Consider the following 18,551-nt stretch of genomic DNA (forward strand, 5'->3'; position numbering starts at 1 on the left):
CGATTATGCACCACCAAGTACATATACTCGTAGATTCCAAAATCCAAGCACAAAGATCAGAGAACCATGACCCATTAAGAAACCCCACATTTGAAACATTACAGCAAACTATTAGTTTTCATTTTACTGTCTTTCCTAATCTATAAGTTGAGTATTATCATGTGTTTAGTTAATTTTGTAATTTGGATAAATCCGTTTGACCGATTCATCCCTGTAGCTTATGTTTTAAACTAACGGCTACAGCGTATGAAAATATGATAATTAAATACAACTTTTTAATCCACGATAAGCAATTCAAACTAATAAACTCTATTTGGCCAATGCACTTTGTATGAGCGCAACTTAATGCTAAATATTTTTTTACAATAACGAAATTAAAGTTACTGAAATCGGAAATTTTTTTGAATTCAGACAAATTGTTTAAGCTTATCAAAAGCCTACAAAGGAAAACGAGGAAAGAGACCAGTGCATAGGCATAAATAGTTTCGTGTCTTGAAAATCAAAAACATGTGTAGCAAACCTGATTTAAATTTTGTGACAAAGCTGAAATTGCAGTTCAACAAATAAATACACCACCTTAAATTGTCATTGGTCGATTTTGAAGCACATCCAGAATTTATAATAGCTTTATAACGAGAAAGACTTCAAGAGCTTGCAGAATATTTATTTTTCTGGTCACGTCCATACTTAAAAAACTATTTTTACATTTATGAATATTATTATATAAATTAAATATAAGTATATTAGATGATTTACATTATGTTATGTTTAAAATAGAAAACCAAATTTAAAATCCCCTTATGATTTTGAAGTCATTAGTTCCATTAGTGTTTCTCTATTTATACCCGTAGTCGTACAGTAAAAGATTCGTCTAAAAGTATGTAACAGGCAGAAGGAAGCGTTCCGACTATATAAAGTATATATGTATATTCTTGATTAGCCGAGTCGATCTAGCCATGTCCCTCTGTCCGTATGAACGGCCAGATCTTAGGAACTATGTATAAACTAGAAGGTTGAGATTCAGAATTCAGATTCTAGAGACATAGACGCTGCGCAAGTTTGTTGACCCATGTAGCCACGCCCACTCTAACGACCACAAACCGTACAAAAGGGCCGCGCCCACACTTTTGAAAAACTTGTTAATATTTTCTCACATTTTTTTTAGTCTTGTTAATTTTCATCGATTTGCCAAAAACCCTTTTGCCATGCCTACTCTAACGCCCTAAAACCGACCAACCGGTCACCCCATACTTACATACTTTTCAACGAATTCAGTATACCCTAGTATCTAGTATACTCTACATGGTCGAAAACTCTTCCTTCTGCGTGTTACATACTTTTGAAGGAATGACCAAGATTATGGAATGGCAAGATTATGGAAATTTATAATATTAGCTCCTCAGATATTACTGATGACGACATTTCCGATGCGATATTGCACAGTAATGATTCCCCTTAACCCCGGATTTGCAGGCCAATTGCAATTAGAAATATTGCAAAGCTTTTCGACAGGATGGCTTGCAAAAAACTATCCTTCCTAATTCGTGCTGTTGTCGATCCCAATCAGTATGGATTTTTGCATGGACGCTCAAATACTAACAACCTAGCCATCTTCTCTAAACACTGACAAAGTTTGTATTATTTCTTTGCGGGCCAAACTTTCCAGACTTGGCGAATGCCAATCTTCGAATGCGAAGAGTGAATACTCTTCCTTTTTAAATTGTATAACATCGTGAATCTCGAGGTTAATGAAACTGTTTCACTGCTTTTCAATATTTTTATCAATTATATTTGTTCGTGCTTACAATTTTGTAATTACCTGCTTTACGGCGATGATCTCAAAATCTATATGACAATTAACACTATTAGTGACAGTTTTTTACTTCACTAAAAATAATCAGCCCTTAAATATAAATAAATGCTTGTCAACAATTGCTTCTTTTTACTTCATAAATAAAGAATCGCTGTTATTGTTAAATAAGATTTTGTAACTGGGAGTCCTTTGTGATAGGAAATTCCAGTATTCTGCGCCAGTGAATTATATTCCTCCAAAGGAGTATGCAATCATTATGCTTTTAAGGCGAAATAACATGTAGTTAGGATATCCGTACTCGCATACTCTGCATTCGTCCGTTCTAGGAATACGCTTCCATTATCTGGAGGCCATCTGACACCGTGCATATCAATAGACTTGAACGGCTTCAGTGGAGGATCGGCGTTTGATAGCTCTCATTATTAATGTTACATTGAAAGTTCTTCTCTTTTGGCATCGATTAATATTAATATTCCAGTAAGGAGTCTTCGCACCATGGTCCCATTTAAAGAAGCCACTATCAGGACCAATCATGCGAGAAATGAACCAATCTTGAGGGCCTTGCGATTAGTTCGCTTTAGTCGGGGAGCTGATAGGCTTAAGTTTGAAGAACTTTTAAATACGCCATTGCCGTAAATAAATAAATAAATTTCTGACGATGCTGTCTGTTTCCCATCTCTTATTTTTCACCATTCATACCTGCGAACAGTCTCCTGATGTTCTTATATTAAGTGCACTTCAGCTCACAGTGGTAACTCGCATTCCATTAAATTAACTAACATCCATTTAAAACGAAATTCCTTGAGTTGAGCAATGAATAGTTTGTATTTCGGAAATGCGATTAACAATATCATTCATGAACTATACAAAACTCGACCATATTTACTTATATTAGAACTTGCCATATATACACGAGAACGTCTCTATGCCTAAGCGCTCTTTTTGGACGCTTTTAACATGGTTTAAAACTTAGAAATATTTTAGAACTAGGCGGTAACTTAGTGCCACGAGAGAAACATCTGACTTTAGCCGGTGGTTGTTACATTCTGTTCATTCAATTGTTCTTAATTCAATAGTTTGTGGTCCAATCTACTTGTGCTTACTTCAGCAAGTAGTCCATCTCCGACTTTGTGGTGGACATGTACTGATCCAGCTCCATGTCAAGATCCTCGCGTTTCACCTCAGGGCGCTGTGGTTTGCCTATTAAACAGAGAAAACATTTTAGTCAAGAGTCTAAGTAGGAAGTAGAGACGAAAACACGTCAATTTTGAGTTTCAAGTGCCTATTTCCAGATCCAGTCCGGTTTGTCTCCTGGCCACTTGTCTCGCTTTTACCTGTTGGCTTACGACTACGACTGCGTCCCCGGCGAACCTGTTGCTGCGGGCCATTTTTGCCACCGTTCGTCGCCTTAACCTTCGCGTTTTTGTCGATTTTACCATTTCTGATGATGTTGCCCTTTGCAGCGCCTGCACTGCGTCCGCGTCTCTGGCGAGGATTAGCCCGGCCCTGAGCAGTAGCGGCGATAGCGGCAGCAGCGACGGCGGCAGCACGATTGCGCGAGCGTGAGCGTCGAGCAGGAGCAGGATTGTTAACTGCCCCACCGGTAGAAGCAGCGTTTCTTGCAACAGATCTGTAATAAAAATATGTATTCAGTATGCGGCAAATGATCATTGTTTTAATAATTATGCATTTTATACATATTGTATTTACTTAGAAACCCAAAGAAATGTAAGTCTTTTGGTTTAAGGCTGAGATCAGTTGAATTTTTAAGGCACGAAACATACCTTCTACGTGGTCGTCCTTGACGTCCGGCAATCGAGGCGGAAACTCCCTTCTTTTGGGAAATCTGAGCACTACGACGCTTCTCGACCCGTCCACCTGCCACACCTCGAATTTGGCTTGGTGCCCGGCGCTGCGGCAGGATCTTGGCTTGGTTGTTTCTCTGGCCGGTTCGCACGCCAAGGCGATGCTTGACCGAAAGCCGCTGTTTCACTGGAACACGGCCCTGGGCGGAGCGATCGCGATTGCGGCTCTGGGAACGCCCAATGCTGCGTCCACGGCTTTGGGAACGTGCCCTGTCCACACGCTGTGTTTGCGGGTGGCGCGAACGGGACCGAGAGCGGGAACGTCCTCGTGGGGCTTGCTGCTGCTGTCGCTGACGACGCTCAACGCGCTCGGCGGCACCGCCCACAGAAGGGCGGCGCTGTCCTAGCCGCTGCCGAAGTCCGCCTCCACCTCCGTTGGTGGCGGGGACATTGCGCATGCTGCTGCCGCTGCGGCGATTGCGTGCGGCATTGCTGCTTGCCACTAGATCGGCACGCATCCTGAGCGATTAACGAAGAAGTACAGAGATGTTGCAGTGGATTGATAGTTGAGCGCGATTATAGGCAAGATGCTTACGTTGCTACCCTGGTCACGTTGTTGGACCGTATGGGCTTCCCGTTGGGCGCCAGTCGCAGCGACTTGACGCCGGCGACGCGTTGTCCGCGTCCGCTGACGGCGGTGGTCCGTAAGCTTCTCTGTAAGGAGGCATAAGGTTGTGTGGAAGTTTTGGTGTCAGTACGCTGCTGCAGTGTTGGAGTTCAAGATCAAGGGATAGAGAGAGAGTCTGATAGTCTGAGAGTCTGTAGGGTTTTTGGGTAACACGCAGAAGGCGCACTTTTCTCGACAGCATAGTCCGACCCCTCTCCTCCGGGTAATCCAAGCCACTGCTGTCAGACATAAACCTGTCCTACGGATCAGGTCGCTTTCCGATGTCTGATTGCATTATTCGGTTTTTGGGAAACACGTACGCGCTTCAGTTTGAGGGCCGTCTGAACGGTGTGGAGCCGCTTGAATTCCTTCAGCAGCCGGGAGTTGACCGCGGACATTCCTTGATTTCCGGCTCCGCTGTTCACAATGCGGCGACTCCTGCTCCTGGAGCGGCTGCGACCACGTCCCTGTGGCGTCTGCTTCGGCTGCTTCGACTGCATCTGCGTGAAGCGCTCGTTTAAGGAGATTCCAGTGTTCATGATTGCTGCGGCTTTGCTTTTATAAATTGATCCTTATAATGTATGTTTTTTCACTGTTCTCCGCTTGACTCTTGGACCGTCGAGTGATTGTGTTTCTGCGCCGAAAACCGGTTTGCAACTGTAATGGAAAGGAAAAATGCATTGAGTTTTGTAGGCAGTCAGGTACGCCAGGGCGAAATGGTGACCCCCGGACAGGTAGTGCCAGCTGACACCCATAAACGCTAAGCTCACCCAGTTCTTTAAAATCCACCAATAAATCTGCAGCTGTTCGTATGTGGAAATGCCAACCGTTGGCCCTATTCCTTAAGCACCCCCGTAAATACAACCGTGGCCATAGTCACAACACTAAGCATTTTAACAATATTTTCCCATTTAAGAACATTAATTCATTTCACATGCATATAGGGAATTATGGTTAGAAGAGTCGCGACTGTGAGATACCCAGTACTCAGCCAAGACATTAATTTCATACGCTTCTAATAATCCTATTTGAACAATTATGACACTTGTATGAAACTTCGGTGTTATATGCCAATGTGGGCGTTGAATAAGGGCGTGACAAGGTTTTGACGCAGGAGTAATCTAGAGGGACATTGTCAGATCGATCAAGGCAGTGGTCCGGATCGAAGATACGTGTACATTGTAGGGTCGAAATTAATTTTTTCTACCAGTTACACACTGTACACTTTTTATTTAATAATACAGTTTTATTTAAAAATGATAACCCAAGGTAAAGCCCGATTTATCCCAAATTTAGCTGTACGAATTAGTGTGGCAAGCCAATCGATCAGTTGAAATTGCGACTGTGGCTTGCGGACACAAGAGAGACTTACATTCGTAATTGCATTGAAATAATGCAGAAGCCTATCAAGAAACAATCTTTGGTTCTATTTGGACGGCAGCTGTGCTGTGCTGTATAGATAGATATGCACGTGTGTGTGTGTACATATGTATGCATCTGTATATATACATTTTGGGGTTGTATTCAAGCAGAGCACACTGTAATCTAATAATAGTTTCTTCGCCAACATGAACTTTTTGTGGATGATGATTAACCCGTCGAAATCGGGGCCATAATTGCATATATATTATGTTTCATATGCACTTAAATTACATAATTTTGTTAATACTTACATTTCTGACTTGTGGCGTCGCTGCTTCGCTTGTAACTCAGCACGAAAATAGGTGCGGGGGCGTTCTGTCCACAGACAGAAATTGGTTTCACTCGTAGATTGCTCGTTTATTTGGCTTATTTAGCCGTAACTACGATTTTTTCAGTGGTTTGATTCCGATTAGATATGTTTTCCAGACGAAATTCAAGTTATTCCTCGCTGCTTTTCAGGCTGACAAAGAAATCAGGCATTGAGTGATTGTTCTCCACAGCGTTCGTCGTAGGTGTTTGAAAATACCGAATAAAATGCGCATCGCATTAGGGGTACTAAAAAAAATACTTAAGGCTACACACAATTTATGATAAATTATTATTATTATTATATGATATTAAAATACAAATTTTCAATATTCTGGTCGGAATTTTATATTTTTATATAAATTTTAATTGTTTTATCATGATTATTTATAGACACCATTCGTTCCATTCATGGTACATACACTCAGATTCGTTTAAACTTTCTCTGGTATTAAAGATTTTTTTTGGTTAAAACACCCCAATTCAAATTTTTAACATGGAAACATTTTCAGGACTACCAAATAAAATATACTGAAAAGCAGTATTTTTACGAACAAAATTCGCGTTCTGGTGAGCTTGCAGCCCTGGCGGGGACAGAAGTAGGGTTGTCGCCGGCCATCAACAATCCAAATGAACTCCTACGGTTTGTAGACAATATTAAAAACTGAATTTAACTGCCTTCCCACAAGAAATCACCAACACAAAGGGAGCGACAACCCACCGCCTGCGCCCAGAAACCTGGTCGACTGTTTTCCCCAGTTTTCTTTTGACCCACAACCTGCGTTTGCTCTGTGCAGCCATACATTTTATTTCATTAGCAAAGCGCATATTTTTATAATTTTACTTGTGTGTTTTGTTTGCCGCGACATTTCGTTTCCAATTCGATGGTGCACCAGAACACACAGCTCAGAACATCCACATAGCACACTGAAAGAAACCAAGAAACCAAGAACCCAACCCGACACCGAAACTGAATAGACGCAAGTACCGACCCAACGAGACCCTTTCCAAAGCCAAAGACCAGTCCAAAATGGCCAAAATGTACGGAAAGGGTAAGAGTAAGTACACGCCAATCCACACCCACTTTCGCATTGTAATCTAACACCTACTGACACCGCTTGGCATGCCGAATCCTCAGAGATCTAACGAAAGTGGTGCTGATTTGTCAGGGACTAATGCTCTCCAATCTATTCCGTAGCTGCTATCGAGTCGGAGGAGCTGCAGAAGCGACGCTGGCAGATCGAGCTGGAGTTCGTGCAGTGCCTGTCGAACCCGAACTATCTAAACTGTAAGAATAATATTACCTCGATAGGCTAATTAACTAATTCACCATATTGCGCGAACATATAAATAAACAATTACAATGCCTCCTGCCAGTCCTTGCACAGCGTGGATTTTTCAAGGACCAGTCGTTCATCAACTACCTGAAGTATCTGCAGTACTGGAAGGAGCCGGACTATGCGAAATACCTCATGTACCCAATGTGCCTCTACTTCCTCGATCTGCTGCAGTACGAACACTTCCGCCGGGAGATCGTCAACTCGCAGTGCTGCAAGTTCATAGACGACCAGGCCATTCTGCAGTGGCAGCACTACACTCGCAAGCGCATCAAACTGATCGAAAACGTTACGGCCGCCCAGCAGCAACAACAGCAGCTTCAGCAGCAACAGCAGCAGGCGAACGGCATGGAGGCAGCAACGGGAGGAGATTCAGCAGCACCTACCCCCAACGTGAACGGGTCAGCTTCCACGGCGGATGGCCAACAGACGTCTTCGGCCCTACAGCCTGTCCAAGCCCAGCCGGGAAATCCCCAGCAGCAGCAGCAGCAAATCAATGGCCTGGCATCGGGTGCCAACATAAAACTAGAGTTAAACTAGCGCTGGCAACTGAAAGTTTACCAATAAAATAGTCTAAGAACCTGGAACAAGTTACTTTGCATTCCATTTACTATCTTCCTTTCCGGATAAGAAACTGCAACCGCTAAACACCTGCTGCGCATAAAAATAAGTTTTTAATTTAGCCAAACTAAAATTCTAAAATAATTTTATTTTTCATTTTATTTTAGAAAAGCTTGAAACCCTCATCTCATTACTTTGGTTAGGGTGTCGCCTCCTTTGTCGTTGGTTTTTGGTTGCAGACACAAAGCAAGTTGAATTAATCCATCTGTTGGTGAATTCACAGACCCACAGGACACAGGTTCTCAACAGGAGGAAACCGTCGCGCTAAAGGGCCACTTCTACGGCGTCTACTTGCTATGCAGCCAGAGCTTGGATCCTCGCTACCGGGGAAAGTGCTACGTGGGCTTCACCGTGAACCCCAAACGGCGGATACGCCAACACAATCTTGGTTGTGACTTCGGCGGCGCGAGGAAAACCAGCCGCAAGGGGCCGTGGCTGATGGTAATGATCGTGCACGGATTCCCGAATAATACAGTGGCACTCCAGTTTGAATGGGCTTGGCAACAGCCCTCGCTTTCAACCAGGCTTAAAATGTACCCTGAATTAAAACGAAAACTGCCCAGGGAGACGTTCTTTGACTACAACTTTAGGATCCTCAGTCATATGCTGGGGGTTGGCCCTTGGAATAGATTACCTCTCACCGTTCGCTGGCTAGAAACGGATTACGAGAGGCCATTTAGCAAAACACTGCCTAACCACATGGAAATTGTGAGTGGCAAGGTTTCCATTAGTGCCTCACAACGTAGGAGACCTGATGATGCAGTTCCGCCTCCACCTGTGGCGTGGGCTTCCGAGTGCCACCTTTGTATGCAGCAAATCGAGCAGCCGGAGAAATCCCGCCTGGGATGCACAAATCAAATGTGTCGGCTGACATGCCATATGGTGTGCCTGGCCAATTACCTTCTGGGCGACGAGCCAGGTCATTACATCCCAGTTGGAGGAGAGTGTCCGCTGTGTGAGACCCGTCTCAGCTGGGCAGCCCTGCTGCAGCGCAAACGTCTGCTTATGGGCGTGCCTGAGGAACTGCAGGATCATGACGAGGATCTGAGCGACGACATTGATGTGGACAGCGATATTGAAGATGGCCAGGAGCTCAGCGATTAGTTGAAGTGCTTTTATTTACAAATGCTAATGTATCGCATGAGCTAAAAGTATCTAATGCGATCTTAAAAGTAAACATTTTAACTAAATACTTAAGAAAATATAAAATAGAATAAATATTATTATTAAATAGTCAATACTGAGTATAATTTCGATTTTTTTGATGTGTTTGAGGTTTAAACGAAAGAAGCTAAATGCAGCATTTTAAAATGTAACAAACTAATTAATATTTATCAGTTTTTATTCTCAAAGTATAATGAAATAAATTATTAGGGTTGTTTCCCATTTCGTTAGTTGCTTATTGCCTAAGAATACGTTCAGTAAATTGACAGAAGAACATGTATTACATTGATAAAGTTAAAGGTCGAGGTGGGAAACATGTGTCTTAATGCTTCTTAAAGCGTTTCTATAGTCTTGTAAAAGTTCAGCCATTTTCCGCTTTTCCTCCAAGTAATACTCCATGGACATTTGTACGTACTCCTGTCCCTTGAAGTTGAACACAGACACTTCAGTAGTATCTATATTGTCGGGTTCGGCTCTAACTCGGCCTGCATTCGATTTGGGTTCCGTTTTCACAGCTTCCTCTAGAGCAATGACAATGGAGGATTCCTTCGGGCGCTTCTGCGGTGGACTATCGTGGACTATGTCAACTGAAAACAAAGTTAAAGAAATTAATAAAGCATAAGTTGCAATACCAATGTGATGAATCCAGCCGGTTATATTTACTTACGATCCTTCTTAAGAGTTGTGGTAATTGAGGTTGTGTCCACATTGTTGATGCTGAGCTCATCGTCGCTCAGGTTTATATAGTAGCTCTCATGCGAAGTGGAAGCCACTTGTTGGGGCTCCTCCTCCGGCTTGGTACTGCTTTCCTCATACGGATACGGCACTGCCTCGCCGACGAGGAGCGTTCTGTTCTTGGAGGAGGATATGAACTTGCGGTCAAAGTGAAGGGAGCACATAAAAAGCTGGCTATGGGGAATCTTTGGATGCACTTGGCCGTTTGCGTGCCAGATTCTCGCCCGGTGCGGTTGTTTGGGAAAGGCAAACATGGTTCTTCCTTTGGTCAGCGCGTTTTCGTGGCCCACGTAATAGTATTCGCAGTCCTTGTACGCGCAAGACCTTGTCGTCATATTAATAAATTAAAATTTTTACACGAACTTAATAATTAAATAAACAGCGCAAATCGAGTACGATGCATTCGTTATCGATAACATATCGAGGCATATCGAGGATTTGGATTTTCAACTCGTTTCCACTTTTCTGCATTTTTATATATTTTTTTGCAGTTATAATTTTTAATAACATAGGTGAATGTGATAATAATTAATTGGGATAACGCGTCAACAAATACAATTAATAAAGTTACAGCAAATATATAATTTTTTTTTTAGATTTTGTTAATTTCAATCCTTTTAGCTTTAACTATCACATTTATCGGCATTTGAATTGTGAAGTAAAAAATATCGGTAAATTGTCACCATACGAACTTTTTTTGCAAGTTCACTCCAAAATCCTATCAATATGGCAGGTCCGCCAAGAAACGGGAAAAATTCTTGTTTTGCCATTCGTCTTTCACGTTGATTTCGTATGCGATCCACATGGATTACTTGAAGCTATGCTTGTGCGCGTCAAGAATTGAATAGACACCATGACCATAACGGATTCCGAACTCGACAGAAGCAAGAGCATCGACCTGACATGCAGGAGGAGAAAGAAGGCAGGTTCCGTCGCCTGCGAAGGATTCATCACCACGTACCATGAATACTGCAGGAACACTTCCATACATGGTGTCCAATATCTTGGCGAGCAGGAGCGCCCCTTCCGCGAGCGCATCTTTTGGCTGTTCGTGTTCCTGATCTCGATCTACGGCTGCTCCACACTGATTCAAAGTGCCTACACCAAGTGGACCGAAACGGTGCGGGTCCCTAGTAGAATCTACATACGTAGCATCAGTAAAAGCTATCTGAAACAATAGAATTTAAAGAACAGATCCTTCAAGCTGGCAATGTTTCAATATATTATGCCTCCTAACCGCAATGTTTTCTTAATATAAAATCACTACAGTGTCTTTTGTAAAAGGAAAACAGCTCTTGCTGCCTTTAGCTGACAAAGAATAATAATAATATTTTGTGTATTTTTAAAGCCTGTGATCGTTAGCTTCGCGGAAAAATCGACCCCCGTGTGGAACATCCCGTTTCCGGCGGTCACAGTTTGCTCGGAGACCAAAAGGGTGCTAAAGCAGAAAGGTTTGTTATTTGGGAAGCCTCTAGTTCTACTGACTATGAAGATTAACATGTAACATTTGCTTGACAGGAAAAGAGACCACTTATGCTGATCTTTACAGCCAGTTCAGGGAGGATATGCGAGCTTCGCGGGTGTTTAGGCCCGAAAACGTTAGCGCCCTTGAGATGGAGGAGTTCCGCACCCTGCTGCACGTATGCAGCACGCAGATCATTGAAGAGGACATTCCATTGATTGCCGGCGACGACTTGGACTACTTTGATGTTCTGCAGCGGATGCTGCCCCAGTTTGATCGGTACTTCTTTTACTGCCGCTGGCTAAGTCGCTCCGGCGAGTGCGAGACCTTCTTCCGGAAGACTCTTACGGAGGAGGGCATCTGCTATACCTTCAATGGGCTGAGAGCAACTGAGATATATCGGGACGACACCTATCAGTACCAACACTGCGGGGAGCCCCTGGAAATGGAAAATATTAGCTCGCAGCACACGCCCTGGACTCTGGAAACAGGCTATGCGCTGGACAGCGATGTGGAGACCTTTCCGGCTCGGGTTTTAAGTGCCGGAGCGCGATCTGGCATTTTCCTGGCCCTCCAAAGCTTTAAGCAGGAGGTGGACTACGCCTGTCGAGGACCAGTGCAGGGATTTAAGGTGGGAAAATTTGAAAAACAGCTGTTTGCTTTTTTCTTGCTCCAATGTGTGTCTACAGTACTGCCAATCTACAGGTACTGCTCCATGCGCCCGATGACGTTCCGCAGGTTTCCAAACAGTTTGTGCGCATTCCCATGGGCAAGGAGGTGCTGATCGCAGTGAAGCCCAACATGATCACCATGTCGTCGGGCATAGCAGAGTACCATCCAGTTCGGAGGCAGTGCTTCCTCAGCCACGAGCGGTCGCTGCGATTTTTTAAGGTGTACACCGAATCCAATTGCCAACTGGAGTGCCTGGCCAACTTCACGCTGACCAAGTGCGGATGCGTTAAGTTCTCGATGCCCAGAAATATGGACATGCCCGTATGCGGAGAGGACAAGATCCACTGCTATAATCGGGCGGAAAGGGAGTTGTTAGTCAGGGAATTTAAAAGGGTAAATGCGCTAAACGCTGGACGAGAAAATTCGCGGGGCGTGGAATCTGCCTGTAACTGCATGCCAGCATGCACATCCCTCGTCTACAACACGGAGATTTCCCAGGCCAACTTCGATTTGGAAGAAATGCTAGTGGCTGAGGGCGACACTGAGTTCCTGAAGGAGTATCCCGGCTCCCAGATGTCCCGCTTGTCCATTTACTTCAAGCAGAGTCAGTTCATCACGTCGAAGCGGTCGGAGCTTTACGGAATGACCGAGTTTCTGGCGAATTGCGGTGGCATTTTCGGTTTGTTCATGGGGTTCTCCATCTTGAGTCTTGTGGAGATGATCTACCACTTCACGTTGCGGCTCTTTACCAATCTGAAGCGCCTGGTTAAAGGATAACCCATTAGTACTATTTCGTAGGTGCGAACAATTCTTATTGTTCCAAAAATTGTTATTTGAACTAATTATATTCAATGGAAAATAGAATATTGTTATAGGTTGTTATATTTAATTTATGCTTTATTTAATTTAATGCTTAGTCTAGCAGAAATTTGTCAATATATGAAATTGATCTATTATGAGCCATACTCCTCAATTTTAAAACATAGCTGACATAAAAACCAAGGAGTCATTCTTCTCGAACAGATTGTCATATTTGATATAATCTATATTATAATCTACAGTCTGTTCAGAATTTCATTGGAGGTCCTTACTTTCGAATGAATTTCAAACTTTAGCTAGAGTTTTGGACGGTTCTACAAACGCGCCAGCTATCGAGCATCACTAGTGCGTGCGGCCGCTTGCGCGCCTAAAGTAATCAAGTGTTATCGATAACGGCGGAGCAGTATTGCCTTGGTGCTTTAGCGAGATTCCAGCGTGTCAACTAAATTGCGTAAAAAGTTGAATAAAAGAAAGTTGGATAGGCCGCACAGCAGCTGATTTAGCACCCACCAAAGACCAACCATCCCAAGATTCACGGCAACCGCGAAGAGTGACCAAGAGTGCAGTGCGCTAGTTTGCGACCCTTGGCAACCCAGCCAGTTGTTCCGTTCTGCTCTTTTTAGGCGGCCGCCGTCGCGTGAGGACTGAAGTGAAGTGAAAAATCGTGGTTTCCACGAGTTCCCGTGTTTCTATTCATTTGAACCAGACAGGATAAGATGGCAGCGGATCAGGCCCATTTCCAGCAGCTCCTGGCCTCCCTCTTGTCCACGGACAACGATGTGCGCCAGCAGGCGGAGGTGAGTCCCAATATTCTCGTTTACGGCGTGGCAGGGGATCTTGCAGAGCGTATTGCCGTCGCCTCGAAATTTCGATGCGCAATTCCCGCAATGGGTTGCAGATGAGCAAAAATATACGCCGGGCTGCCATCTATAAGATCTTTTCCCGGCACATATATATGTGCAAACGTCGGTGTGCGAATCCTACAGCCGAAATTTCAGACGAATCTGATTCATCGTACAAAACGTGTTTTCGCCCTCCGCTTTGCCCCGACATTCGCATGTGTGCGAGGAGAGAGGCCGACGGACAGACGGTGCGAAGCAGGCAAACAAAGCAAAATGGAAACGAATTGTGCAATTTGCATGGCCGCCACATGATTTTACACTGGAATTCGTAGTAGACAATTCGGTTTACAGAGTGCCGCCGCAAACGGAAACAAAGAGCAGGTGCGAAATCCATGACACACGGTTCCAGCAATGCAATCTGTCGGTCGATAAGCCACTCGGATTCCGAAGTCTCGCTCCGGCGCCACATGGCACCGCCACGCCCACGCCACACCAGCCAGAAAACCCCACCCACTCTGCTGACCTTGGGCAGATGGCAAGCATGGTACCGCTTCCACCCAAAGTTCCACCTGGGTTGCTAAAAATACCTATTTAGTTTCCATGCCGGCTTCACTTATTTTTGAATTAGTTTAAGCAAATGATTTCAGAATTGGAACTGTGGTGTTCACCTGGGAGTTGGAAATAATCAAGATCCGTTTTAAATTGTTTCAGAGCCCAATGTTGTCAAAGTGCAATTTTATTACATATATTAAACATCGAATGCATATGCACATACAAAACCATTTATAATTCCAGGAAACATACAACAATCTTTCAAGAGAACTTAAGGTGACGCATCTCCTGGGCAACATCCAGAATGGGCAGCAGTCGGAGGAGGCTCGACAGATGGCCGCCGTGTTGCTGCGCCGCCTGTTTACCACCGAGTTCTTTGAGTTCTACAAAGGGGTAGGCAAAAAGCCGCACAGAGAATCCTCCTCTGAGCATCTTACTAATATAACCCAATTTTTAGCTTCCAGCTGAATCCCAGAACCAACTGCTTCAGCAGATCCTTTTGGCCGTGCAGCAGGAGGTGACGCCGCAGCTGCGGCGCAAGATTTGCGAGGTAGTTGCCGAGGTGGCCAGGAATCTGATCGACGAGGACTGCAACAACCAGTGGCCCGACATCTTGCAGTTTCTCTTCCAGTGCGCCAACTCGCCTACGCCGCAGCTGCAGGAATCGGCACTGCGGATCTTCTCCAGTGTGCCTTCCATATTCGGAAACCAGGAAGCTCAATACATTGATCTGATCAAGCAGATGCTGGCCAAAAGCATGGACGCTGGATCCGATCCGGAGGTCCGAGTACAGGCCGTGCGAGCTGTCGGTGCCTTCATCCTCTACCACGACAAGGAGAACGAGACGGCCATCCACAAGCACTTTGCTGATATGCTGCCCCGCATGATCCACATCACTGGCGAGACAATCGAGGCCCAGGATGATCAGAGTCTGCTGAAGCTCCTGATTGAGATGACCGAGAACTGCCCGAAGTTCCTGCGTCCCCAGCTGGAGTTCATTTTTGAGGTCTGCATGAAGGTTTTCAGCTCACAGGACTTTGAGGACAGCTGGCGTCACCTAGTGTTGGAAGTTATGGTGTCGCTCGCCGAGAACGCCCCGTCGATGATACGCAAGCGAGCGGACAAGTACATCGTGGCCCTGATCCCGCTGATTCTCCAGATGATGACCGATTTGGATGATGACGAGGACTGGTCCACCGCCGATGTGGTCGATGATGACGATCACAGCGACAACAACGTGATTGCCGAGTCCTCGCTGGATCGCCTCGCCTGTGGCTTGGGAGGCAAGGTTGTGCTTCCGCTCGTAATGAACGCTCTACCGGTTATGTTGGGTCATGCCGATTGGAAACATCGCTTCGCAGCCCTCATGGCCATCTCGGCCATCGGTGAGGGTTGTCACAAGCAGATGGAAGCAATCCTCGATGAGGTAATGTCCGGAGTCCTGAACTTCCTGAGCGATCCTCATCCTCGCGTTCGATACGCCGCTTGCAACGCCATTGGCCAAATGTCCACCGACTTTGCACAGATCTTTGAGAAGAAGTTCCACAGCCAGGTGAGTCTTGTCTTAATGATGCGAAAGTGAGTTCCTATGGACACACTATGCAATATACACTGCTTTATCAACTTACTAATAAGTAACTGAAATTAATTAAATGCTTAACCATTTTCCCTTCTTTCGCCAGGTGATTCCCGGTCTCTTGTCTCTTTTGGATGACGTGGAAAATCCGCGAGTGCAAGCACACGCAGGTGCCGCTCTGGTGAACTTCAGCGAGGACTGCCCGAAAAATATATTGACACGCTACCTGGACGGGATCATGGCCAAGCTGGAGACAATTCTGAACTCGAAGTTCAAGGAGCTTGTGGAGAAGGGAAACAAGCTGGTCCTGGAGCAGGTAGTGACCACAATTGCATCGGTTGCAGACACCTGCGAATCGGAATTTGTGGCCTACTACGATCGCCTAATGCCATGCCTTAAGTTCATCATCCAGAACGCAAACTCGGATGATCTCCGCATGCTTCGCGGCAAGACCATTGAGTGCGTGAGCTTGATTGGATTGGCGGTGGGGCGGGAGAAGTTTATTGGTGATGCCGGAGAAGTCATGGATATGCTGCTGGTCAATCACACCGAGGGAGGGGAACTAGCTGATGATGATCCGCAGACCTCCTATCTCATTACTGCCTGGGCACGCATGTGCAAAATCCTTGGCAAGCAATTTGAGCAATATCTGCCCCTCGTTATGGGACCAGTGATGCGAACGGCCACCATGAAGCCTGAGGTGGCGATGCTGGACAACGACGAGGTGGAGGACATCGACGGTGATGTGGACTGGTCTTTCATTAATCTTGGCGAGCAGCAGAACTTCGCCATTCGCACGGCTGGCATGGACGACAAGGCTTCGGCCTGTGAGATGCTGGTTTGTTATGCTAGGGAACTGAAGGAAGGATTTGCCGAATACGCTGAGGACGTGGTGCGTCAAATGCTGCCCATGCTTAAGTTCTACTTCCACGACGGTGTCCGCACAGCTGCTGCTGAGTCGCTGCCTTACCTTCTTGACTGCGCAAAGATTAAGGGTCCACAATATCTGGAGGGCATGTGGATGTTCATTTGTCCGGAGCTGCTCAAGGTAATCGTCACGGAACCGGAGCCAGACGTACAGTCGGAGCTGCTGAATTCGCTGGCCAAATGCATTGAGACATTGGGGCCGAATTGCCTTAACGAGGATGCCATGAAACAAGTTCTGGAGATTATTAACAAGTATTTGCTAGAGCATTTCGAGCGTGCTGACAAGCGTTTGGCGGCTCGCAACGAGGAAGACTACGACGACGGTGTAGAGGAGGAGCTGGCCGAGCAGGACGACACGGATGTTTACATACTTTCCAAAATCGTGGACATTACACACGCCCTGTTCCAGACCAACAAGGCTCAGTTCTTACCCGCCTTTGAACAGGTGGCCCCGCACTTTGTCAAGCTATTGGAGCCCAGCCGACCTGTTGCTGATCGCCAGTGGGGCTTATGCGTGTTCGATGATCTGATCGGTGAGTTGGTTTTCTTAATTGAGTTGTGCAGTTCAATAGAACCGTCGATACCTTCAAACATAACTTTGTTGCATCAAATCATTCGTGCCACCATAAAACTAACGACTTGTACCCTCATTTATCTACAGAATTTTGTGGCCCCGCTTGTGCTCCATACCAGCAGATCTTTACGCCAGCCCTCGTCCAGTACGTGTGCGATAAGGCCCCAGAAGTGCGTCAGGCGGCTGCCTACGGATGCGGAGTGCTCGGCCAGTTCGCTGGTGAGCAGTTTGCGCACACATGCGCCCAGATCATTCCACTGCTGGTGCAGGTCATCAACGATCCCAAAGCCCGCGAAATCGAGAACATCAATCCGACAGAGAATGCGATCTCGGCGTTTGCTAAGATCCTCAAGTACAACAACTCGGCGCTGACCAACGTGGACGAGCTGATCGGTGTTTGGTTCTCTTGGCTGCCGGTGTCCGAGGATTCGGAAGAAGCCGCCCACATCTATGGCTACCTATGCGATTTGATCGAAGGCAACCATCCGGTCATTCTGGGAGCAAACAACTGCAATCTGCCGCGCATTGTCTCCATCATTGCTGAATCCTTCTGCACCAAGGTGATTGAGGCGCAGAGCGCAACCGGCACACGTATGCTCACTATCGTCAAGCAAGTGGAATCGAATCCGGAGGTAATGGCCGCTTGTGCCAGCACCTTGAGCCCGGAACAGCAGCAGGCGCTGCAGGATGCCTACCGGGAGCTGGCAAACGTGGCTCCCGCCTAAGGAACCGCACCTCCAATCACTTCAGACCCAGTCCATTCATGGCGATCAAGCCAAGAAAGAAACGATGGACGCTTCAGCTACTCGTTATCATTATTTTTCATCTTACCGAAATTTTGAAGTATATGTTTAACACATAGATACCCATTTATACAGATATACATTTATGTGTACAATAGAGTTATCCGGGTATATAATTCTATACATATTGTGATTTTAATCAAAACTCTTCTCCCGAAGACAAAAGTCTGCCTCGTTAGAATTTGACATGTTGTATGGATGCGATCCAAATGCCATCCCAATCACACCCAAATTCCAATAGAATATTTTCGTTACTCAAATTTTCATATGTTTAATACATATGTGTGTATATACGGCCCGCACGGCCGCCTCTCCCTGCGGAAAACAGGATGTAAACGTTGCCCGAATCGAACGAAATATAATTTTGTGCATTCAAACCAGGATCGACAAATATATTTAAAGGAATAACATTTATTGTATTTTAAACATGATAAAAACGAAATAAATAACAAGT

The 18,551-nt window shown here is 45.4% G+C and overlaps 6 protein-coding genes across 9 annotated transcripts; 4 read left to right on the forward strand and 2 right to left on the reverse strand.

The window, feature by feature from the left end:
• Positions 1–2,614: 2,614 nt before the first annotated feature.
• LOC117142646 (serine/arginine repetitive matrix protein 2) lies at positions 2,615–6,224 on the reverse strand. The gene is made up of 6 exons (XM_033306752.1): positions 5,959–6,224; positions 4,606–4,942; positions 4,214–4,332; positions 3,598–4,137; positions 3,148–3,443; positions 2,615–3,013 (listed from the first exon to the last, which is right to left on the reverse strand). Exons 2-6 carry the CDS (start codon positions 4,822–4,824, stop codon positions 2,913–2,915), a joined length of 1,275 nt encoding a protein of 424 aa, XP_033162643.1. The 5' UTR covers positions 4,825–4,942; positions 5,959–6,224; the 3' UTR covers positions 2,615–2,912.
• Positions 6,225–6,567: 343 nt separating this feature from the next.
• On the forward strand, positions 6,568–7,940 carry LOC117142650 (mediator of RNA polymerase II transcription subunit 31). 3 transcript variants are annotated; one of them, XM_033306756.1, is made up of 4 exons: positions 6,568–6,656; positions 6,910–7,071; positions 7,212–7,301; positions 7,391–7,940. In XM_033306756.1, the coding sequence occupies exons 2-4, from the start codon at positions 7,044–7,046 to the stop codon at positions 7,888–7,890; spliced, it is 618 nt and encodes a 205-aa protein (XP_033162647.1). In that variant the 5' UTR covers positions 6,568–6,656; positions 6,910–7,043; the 3' UTR covers positions 7,891–7,940. The 3 variants fall into 3 exon arrangements, with proteins under 3 accessions (XP_033162647.1, XP_033162650.1, XP_033162649.1); XM_033306759.1 differs by lacking the exon at positions 6,910–7,071 and having other exon boundaries at positions 6,629–6,656; XM_033306758.1 differs by lacking the exon at positions 6,568–6,656 and having other exon boundaries at positions 6,663–7,071.
• On the forward strand, positions 6,607–9,202 carry LOC117142647 (structure-specific endonuclease subunit SLX1 homolog). The gene is made up of 2 exons (XM_033306753.1): positions 6,607–6,656; positions 8,195–9,202. Exons 1-2 carry the CDS (start codon positions 6,644–6,646, stop codon positions 9,073–9,075), a joined length of 894 nt encoding a protein of 297 aa, XP_033162644.1. The 5' UTR covers positions 6,607–6,643; the 3' UTR covers positions 9,076–9,202.
• Positions 9,203–9,295: 93 nt separating this feature from the next.
• On the reverse strand, positions 9,296–10,280 carry LOC117142649. 2 transcript variants are annotated; one of them, XM_033306754.1, is made up of 2 exons: positions 9,803–10,275; positions 9,296–9,722 (listed from the first exon to the last, which is right to left on the reverse strand). In XM_033306754.1, exons 1-2 carry the CDS (start codon positions 10,203–10,205, stop codon positions 9,430–9,432), a joined length of 696 nt encoding a protein of 231 aa, XP_033162645.1. In that variant the 5' UTR covers positions 10,206–10,275; the 3' UTR covers positions 9,296–9,429. The 2 variants fall into 2 exon arrangements, with proteins under 2 accessions (XP_033162645.1, XP_033162646.1); XM_033306755.1 differs by having other exon boundaries at positions 9,634–9,722; positions 9,799–10,280.
• Positions 10,281–10,596: 316 nt separating this feature from the next.
• Positions 10,597–12,907, forward strand: LOC117145274 (pickpocket protein 28). The gene is made up of 4 exons (XM_033310861.1): positions 10,597–10,990; positions 11,219–11,321; positions 11,389–11,963; positions 12,038–12,907. Exons 1-4 carry the CDS (start codon positions 10,724–10,726, stop codon positions 12,779–12,781), a joined length of 1,689 nt encoding a protein of 562 aa, XP_033166752.1. The 5' UTR covers positions 10,597–10,723; the 3' UTR covers positions 12,782–12,907.
• A 326-nt stretch (positions 12,908–13,233) lies between these two features.
• On the forward strand, positions 13,234–18,507 carry LOC117142996 (importin-5). The gene is made up of 5 exons (XM_033307351.1): positions 13,234–13,620; positions 14,461–14,610; positions 14,675–15,769; positions 15,900–17,253; positions 17,382–18,507. The coding sequence occupies exons 1-5, from the start codon at positions 13,540–13,542 to the stop codon at positions 18,017–18,019; spliced, it is 3,318 nt and encodes a 1,105-aa protein (XP_033163242.1). The 5' UTR covers positions 13,234–13,539; the 3' UTR covers positions 18,020–18,507.
• Positions 18,508–18,551: the final 44 nt, after the last annotated feature.

Source organism: Drosophila mauritiana, chromosome 3R (assembly GCF_004382145.1).
Source record: "Drosophila mauritiana strain mau12 chromosome 3R, ASM438214v1, whole genome shotgun sequence".
In the NCBI taxonomy this organism is placed as follows: domain Eukaryota; kingdom Metazoa; phylum Arthropoda; class Insecta; order Diptera; family Drosophilidae; genus Drosophila; species Drosophila mauritiana.

Excerpts from the sequence above, each read along its gene's own strand:
- LOC117142646 (XM_033306752.1), bottom strand. The coding sequence starts at position 4,824 with ATGAACACTGGAATCTCCTTAAACGAGCGCTTCACGCAGATGCAGTCG. Across the intron at positions 4,333-4,605 it reads CGGCCCTCAAACTGAAGCGC|AGAAGCTTACGGACCACCGC; the intron begins GTACGTGTTTCC and ends GCCTCCTTACAG. Across the intron at positions 4,138-4,213 it reads AACGTGACCAGGGTAGCAAC|GATGCGTGCCGATCTAGTGG; the intron begins GTAAGCATCTTG and ends TTAATCGCTCAG.
- LOC117142650 (XM_033306756.1), top strand. The coding sequence starts at position 7,044 with ATGGCCAAAATGTACGGAAAGGGTAAGA. Across the intron at positions 7,072-7,211 it reads AATGTACGGAAAGGGTAAGA|CTGCTATCGAGTCGGAGGAG; the intron begins GTAAGTACACGC and ends TCTATTCCGTAG. Across the intron at positions 7,302-7,390 it reads GAACCCGAACTATCTAAACT|TCCTTGCACAGCGTGGATTT; the intron begins GTAAGAATAATA and ends GCCTCCTGCCAG.
- LOC117142649 (XM_033306754.1), bottom strand. The coding sequence starts at position 10,205 with ATGACGACAAGGTCTTGCGCGTACAAGGACTGCGAATACTATTACGTG. Across the intron at positions 9,723-9,802 it reads CACAACTCTTAAGAAGGATC|TTGACATAGTCCACGATAGT; the intron begins GTAAGTAAATAT and ends CTTTGTTTTCAG.
- LOC117145274 (XM_033310861.1), top strand. The coding sequence starts at position 10,724 with ATGACCATAACGGATTCCGAACTCGACAGAAGCAAGAGCATCGACCTG. Across the intron at positions 11,322-11,388 it reads AAGGGTGCTAAAGCAGAAAG|GAAAAGAGACCACTTATGCT; the intron begins GTTTGTTATTTG and ends TTTGCTTGACAG. Across the intron at positions 11,964-12,037 it reads GACCAGTGCAGGGATTTAAG|GTACTGCTCCATGCGCCCGA; the intron begins GTGGGAAAATTT and ends GCCAATCTACAG.
- LOC117142996 (XM_033307351.1), top strand. The coding sequence starts at position 13,540 with ATGGCAGCGGATCAGGCCCATTTCCAGCAGCTCCTGGCCTCCCTCTTG. Across the intron at positions 13,621-14,460 it reads ATGTGCGCCAGCAGGCGGAG|GAAACATACAACAATCTTTC; the intron begins GTGAGTCCCAAT and ends TTATAATTCCAG. Across the intron at positions 17,254-17,381 it reads CGTGTTCGATGATCTGATCG|AATTTTGTGGCCCCGCTTGT; the intron begins GTGAGTTGGTTT and ends ATTTATCTACAG.